The 6,358-nt window shown below is 51.2% G+C and overlaps 1 protein-coding gene across 1 annotated transcript in view; it reads right to left on the minus strand.

Annotated features, from left to right (window-relative positions):
• The window catches only part of LOC104164101 (ovotransferrin-like), a 15,864-nt gene extending 11,753 nt beyond the window's left edge, over positions 1–4,111 (minus strand). The window contains exons 1-3 of the mRNA XM_009703328.1: positions 4,032–4,111; positions 1,768–1,931; positions 1,494–1,602 (exon numbers count right to left, since the gene is read on the minus strand). Of these exons, the coding sequence (XP_009701630.1) occupies positions 1,494–1,602; positions 1,768–1,931; positions 4,032–4,074 (316 nt within the window). The 5' untranslated portion in view covers positions 4,075–4,111. The remainder of the gene's footprint in view (positions 1–1,493; positions 1,603–1,767; positions 1,932–4,031) is intronic.
• Positions 4,112–6,358: the final 2,247 nt, after the last annotated feature.

The following is a 6,358-nucleotide window of genomic DNA, read 5'->3' on the forward strand; positions in this document are numbered from 1 at the left end:
ACCAGCACCCCCAGGTCTTTTTCTGCTTGACCACTTTCTAACCACTCTTCCCCCAGCCTGTAACACTGCATGGGGTTTTTGTGGCCAAAATGTATGACCCGGCACTTACTCTTGTTGAACGTCATGCCGTTGGTCTCAGCCCATGGATCCAGCCTCCCAGGTACCTCTGCAGAGCCTTCCTACCCTCCAGCAGATCAACACTCCCACCCAACTTGGTGTCATCTGCAAATTTACTAAGGGTGCCCTCAATCCCCTCGTCCAGATCATCTATAAAGACGTTGAACAGCACCGGCCCCAAAACTGAGCTCTGGGGAGCCCCGCTAGTGACCGACTGCCAACTGGATTTAGTTCCATCGACCACAACTCTCTGAGCGCAGTCATCCAGCCAGTTTTTTACTCGTCAAAGAGTCCACCTATCTAAGCCACGAGCAGCCAATTTATTTAGGAGGATACTGTGGGAGACCATGTCAAAGGCCTTACTAAATTCTAGGTACACAACATCCACAGCCTTTCCCTCAGCTACCAAGCAGGTCCACATTTAGTCTTTAAAATTATACCTAGTCCATCACATGCTGCATATGAATAAAATGTCTGAGTTTTAGGGGCAGTAGAGACCACATCCTTTCATTTAATATCTGTATTTTCTTAGCTACCGTGTTGAGAATGACTCTGCCATGTTGCTTTAATCCTGAATATAGCGTACAAACAGGCTGAACTCCAGGGCAGTGGTCAAAAGGGATTGGGAGCTTTGGATGTGGTGAGATTGCATGAGGTGAGACAGACAAAAACGGGGAAATAGCATCTGTTCGACTTCCAAGAGAAAGATGAGAGACACCAAGGATGGTACGGAGAGTGAGTAGGGTTGGAGCAAAGGAGCTAACTCTTATCAGAAAGGATCGCTGCAGAGTACTTTTTATGCTTCTTTTCTTTTTCCTGTGCATTGTCTGCACCTCTTGCCTCAGTAATCTAATCTATTGGGTGTTCTGTTCTTCCACAACCACTAACAGCAATGCTGTTGCCTCTTCTATTTTTTCTTTTTTTTAGTCTTGATGATTGTGCAGGAACACACATAGGTTATCTGTGCTATCTAGCTCAGTGTTTTACCTGCATAGTTCAAGGTCACTGAAAGCAGAAGATTTCTGGGACCAGCACAATTTTTGTGCCATGCTTCAGGAGGTCCATGATTTCTGCTCATGGTGCCCTCTTTCCATGGCCACTGCATCATCATGGGATTGGAGTCTTTCAGTGCAGCTAACGTCAGAAGTGGGGCACCGGCTCTGCTCCTTTCCATCGCGGTGACTCTATGGCCATGGGTGATGATTCACATTTCGGTGTAACTGCCCCCCACCCCTCCCACTCTGGGATCTGGAAGCCAGGGGCAATATCTCAGACACTCAACAGAAATAATGTGGGAGCTCTGCGTGGAAAGGATGGCCTTTGCACTATCAGTTTGTTACCACCACTTGGCTTAAAAATATTACATGAAAATGTACCTCCGGTTTGTTCGTAGACCTCAGCAACAATGGGCTTCAGCTTGTAGGGGGCAAGGCCTGCCTCAAAGATGTGACCACCGTCCAAGTTAATGGCATCTGCTTCATTATTCTAAACAACAACAAGATTTCAGTCAATAAACAAAGAGCAGGGACGCACGAGGGAAAACGCTTCCCCGGAGTCTCTCCTGAATCCTTGCAGGCGAGGCCCCCTCCATGTGTCACAGGCTGCTGAAACAGCCCCAGTGCCCAGCACAGATATTTGCTACCCACTCACCGAAATGGCTTTTATGCAGTCGAGGTATGTTGTTTTCTGCACGCAACTCAATGCAACACTCTCTTGTTGCATATGGTCCCTCAGGCTAAGGCATTTGTGCTCTTCTGCCGAGGATATTGTGCACCATTTGATGCTTGCCTTGGGGGGAGCAGCGAAACACAGAGCTGTAGAAAGAACCAGAAATAAATAGTCTCAGACAGGTAGAAAAGCATCAATTGGAGAGAAACAGCATCTCTGTGAATGCAAAATCTCTGGTTCCCTGCAGTCGTGGCTTCGGGTAATGTTTCTTTCTTTCTTGCCTGACGTGTGCACCTTCAGAAACATCTGGGAGGATCATTCCTGTCCCTGGTTAATGGATGTCCTGCACAGCATCGTGATCCACGCAGCCTGGGCTCACCACAGGAGCAACATCCACAGGAGTAGAAGAACAAAGCCACACACTTCAATAAGCAATCAAACTCAAGGCTTTCCAAAAACAGAGAGAAAAGGCAGCCCACTGAAGCAGTGTCTTTGGAAACAACCCCAGAGGGAGAGCAGCTCTGATGTGGCCAGACTATATTCAGTAGGTTGCCACACCTGACCTCCTTGGCAGCTAGATGACCTGATATATTTAACTGTCCCTTTAGATCTCAGCTCCTCCACTACACCCAGTAACAGAGATGCCATACCACCACCACAATTCTCTCTTAGAAGAGTCCCCAAACCAGTAAATGCAGCTGACTGCCTGCTCTGGGAGACCAGAGCAAAGCAAAGACCTCAGGTGGACACAGACTCGTGCCTCCTTCAGCAACCTAAACACCAGAAACACTGGAAACTTGCAGTTAAAGTATGTGGCCAGCCTGTGCTGCACCATTCACCTTAACTCTGCCCCTTCCTCGCAGGATTGTGCAGACCAAGAGCCTGTATGCACCGTTCGCTCCTTCCAAACCCTTCATGGCACATTTCATTCAAACATCTCCAGATTAACCTGTGCCATTTCCATTTTCTCTTTCACCTCTGAAGTATTCTCTCTTTACTTGATTTTTGAGCCATAATCCTGCCAGCAGACACCTCCCCTCCTCCCGGTGGAGGTGCTGAATTTGGCCACAAGGAGAACGCGTAGCCTTAATTCCTACTGCCATCAACTACATTTTTCAAGTCTTGGTTGCACAAAGCCATGGTCACCTTAATCTAGTGCTGGCAACCATCCTGCCCTGAGCAGAGGCTGGACGGGGACCTCCTGAGGGAGTCAGCCCAGCTGCACTGGTGAACATTGGGAAGGCAACAGGAGCCCGAGTGCCACAGGCTCTGCCGCGGAGCTTTTGGGCAACCTCTTGGCTCTTTCCATGCAGGGGAGGAGGACGGACTCTTCACCGTTAATAAGACATCATTGCGTGCTGGTACTCAGCAAAGGTGCTCAAGGACGATCCAGTGCCAGCAGCACTTCCCACCAGAGGACATCAATCACCACCATGGACATTAACCACCACCACACTTTATGGGGGATCAGAAGAGACCTGCTGCCTGCTCCGAGAAGGGGACCCCTCCCAGGTCAGGCGTAGACGGCAGGAATCTCCTTGCCGTGGCTACCTGTCCATTGCCTGCCAAAGATGTGAGCAGAGAGAGAGGAGAGAAATAATCGCTTCAAGCAGAGCCAGCCTCTCAGTGGCACAATTTAGGCATAAAACACGCAGGAGCCCGAGCAACGTGCCGCCGCAGCAGCAGGACGGAGCAGCGCAGGAGCAGCGGAGGGGAGCATGAGGAGTCTTTCCTTATTTAAGCTCTATTTTATTGTCGCTACCCTCAGGTTTAACCCAACACACATGCAGGCTTGGCAGGCAGGTCTTGCTTTAGTTTCTCCCTCCCCGGCTGGACCCCTGCTCCTCTCCCGGCACAGCAGTTGGCCAGAGGGTGATTTTTTCCCTTCACCCTGCTCTCTCTCCTGAGCAGATCCCTCCCCGGCGCTGGGTGCCGAGCATCCCTCCTTCTTGCCAGCCGGGTGATTGCCAGCTTGCTGCGGGGAGCCGCAGACCTCTCTCCAGCCTCCGTGGGCTGGCCCAAGGAAAAAGCTGCTGTCATTAATGCTCAAAATACCATCCTTGTTGACAGAGATCCACAGCTGCCAAAGCAAGCGCCACTTTACGTCCTGGCTTTTACTGAACAGCTGCCTGGGTCTGGTACATGCTGCAGTTCTAAAAACAGCCTTGTCTAGGGGGGAAAAGCCTGGGGTCCTGGGAGGTTTTGACTCTCCCTTTCCCCCAAAACTGCTTTCAGGAGACACTTACCCACTATCCCGAAGGACAGCACAGTAGAGAGTACGAGTTTCATACTTGAGCGGGGAGGCAGGTGCCGAGGAGGGGCTGCAGCAGCCTTGGTCACAGACTGTCCCCTCCAAGTCTGTGATGGCTCTGGAACCGCTTTCTCCCCCTTTTATAGCGGAACAGCCCTGGCAGTGTTTGCAGAGCAATGACCTAACACTGTTTGTCCTTCCTTGTTTCTCAATAGCTCCTAAATCGCCCCCCTCCCTGGATCAGCCCACTTTTAGGAAGCCTTTCGCTTTGGCACTGAACTGCTCTGCAGGCAGGAGTCAGAGCAGGGCAAGGTGCTTTTCATTTTACAAGGGGTTTCAGATGGAAAATTCCCAAGTTATGACACGTGAATTCCCCTGCAGGGTGAAACACCACAGGAGGGGCTATTTTCTTTATGCTAGCCACCCCCTGCCTTGCCCAGCCTAATCTCAAAAAGTCCCTGCTGGATCTAGCCCTGAGTTTTGCATGTTTGCCAGTAATTGCTGCTGTCATGCCCATCACCCTTTGGCTTGCAGCGCCCTGAGTGCCTGCCCGCTCCCTTGGCAATGGCAATGGGCTTGAAAGGCATTTAATGCTCCTTAGCACATGATCTGGCAAGCTGCTTGCACAAGCAAAGAAAGTCAATGGCAGTGACCAGACTGCTCGACAAGTGCCTTGCAGCCAGAAGGAGACATCACGCTGCACCTTTGTTAAATTCTTGGGATGAACCTGGGAAGAAATGCTGAGATTAGCAGTCTGCAAAACTTCTCCATCCGATTGTATCACTCCTGATTTATTTACCTACAGCCAGGACCACCAGGGCATGGCTAGGTTTACAAAGGTCTGCCTTCGTGATGCTATCCCAGGCTCAATGTCCTGATCTTTGCTGCAGGCTACAAGACCAGCTTCAGGTTGACTTTGGCACATACACACTAAATGAGAGTCCCTGGACCACATCAGCTAGCCCACAAGCCCTGGCAGCATCCCTAGACAGCAGCTGCTAGGGCTGGTCCACCCACCGTGTAGCTACAAGAGTGCTGTAGAAAGCCCAGCGGTGAGGTCCAGCTCCCAGGCTTGCTCTCAAGAGCACCAGCCTCCCTTTGTGATCTTCTGGATCCCCTGCAGAGCTCCTTCCTCTCCCATAGCCTGCACCCTCCATGCAGCAGTGCCATGGGCTTGCCCTCAGCGGGCTCCTGGCTGAGGTCGGCTGGAAGCACCCTGCCTTGGTTCTTCTCCCTCATCCCAGCAGGCTCAAGGCAAAGCGACCTGCGGGTGGGTGGTGGTGGCCAGAGTGGCTTCAATGCGGGTGGGAGCCCAGTGTCAGGTCAAGGGTATGGCTCTATAAAGTGACCCAGGGAAGGGGGCTGCTGGAGACCTTCAGGCAATGACCACCTCTGCTGTGGCACCATCAGCCTGCCCTGCCTGTGACTCTGCTGGAGGTCCCTACAGGCTGAGCAAGAGGCACTCATGGCCATGCCGGTTATTTCAGCATCATCTTTAGCAGTTTCTTCAGCATGGCTAGTTCCTATTTCTCATCCCTTCATCCCCTGCTTTGCCAGAAGAGCAGCACTTCTTGTGTTCAGAGCGTCTCCAAACGCACTGCGACTTGCCGGGCGGGACGACTCCCTTGCTCCCACTGCAAGCCTTCCTCCCCTTTTAAAGGATCTCTGGTTTGCATTTACTTCAGCAAGCCGTGGCCCCCCAAGGTCTTCTTCCACTGAGACACACCGATGCCACTGAAATCCATCCTCAGTGCCTCGTGGGTCTCACCAATCCCTGCCTCACTCAGGGTAGCCTTAGCAATGTCCCCGTCCATGGGAAGAAGAGGCACAAGGGCTTGCAGGAGGCTGTCCCATGCAGTCCCTCCATAGCTTTCTGTTGATTTGTTCCAAAAATGCCTCCTCTAACAGATAACCCAAGAGACCCTAGAAATTGCAGTGCCACTGAAAAATCAAATATATCTGAGCACAAAAAAATAGTGATGAAAATATTTGGACATCTTCAGTCCACAAACCAAGTAGTTACAACACTATCCAGAGCAGATGGAGGTATTTTTGCCACGTGACAGATGACGGGGAAAGACACCGAAGAAACTTTGGAAGACATAAAGGATCTGTTCAAGCAAGCGAAGAGCAGTTGCTGGAAGATCCCATACTATCTTGCCTTGTGGACATGGTTCTCAGCTTTTTTCACATGGACCACCCACTGCTCTTCTCTCCCCTCTCACATTGCACCTGCATCCCCAATGCACTCTCCGTATCTGCCGAGGGGATGGCTGTGATGTGGTGATGTGATGGGCGGTTTTTCACTCCACACCTCTTTCC

This window comes from Cariama cristata, unplaced genomic scaffold, assembly GCF_000690535.1.
Source record: "Cariama cristata isolate BGI_N322 unplaced genomic scaffold, ASM69053v1 scaffold6987, whole genome shotgun sequence".
In the NCBI taxonomy this organism is placed as follows: domain Eukaryota; kingdom Metazoa; phylum Chordata; class Aves; order Cariamiformes; family Cariamidae; genus Cariama; species Cariama cristata.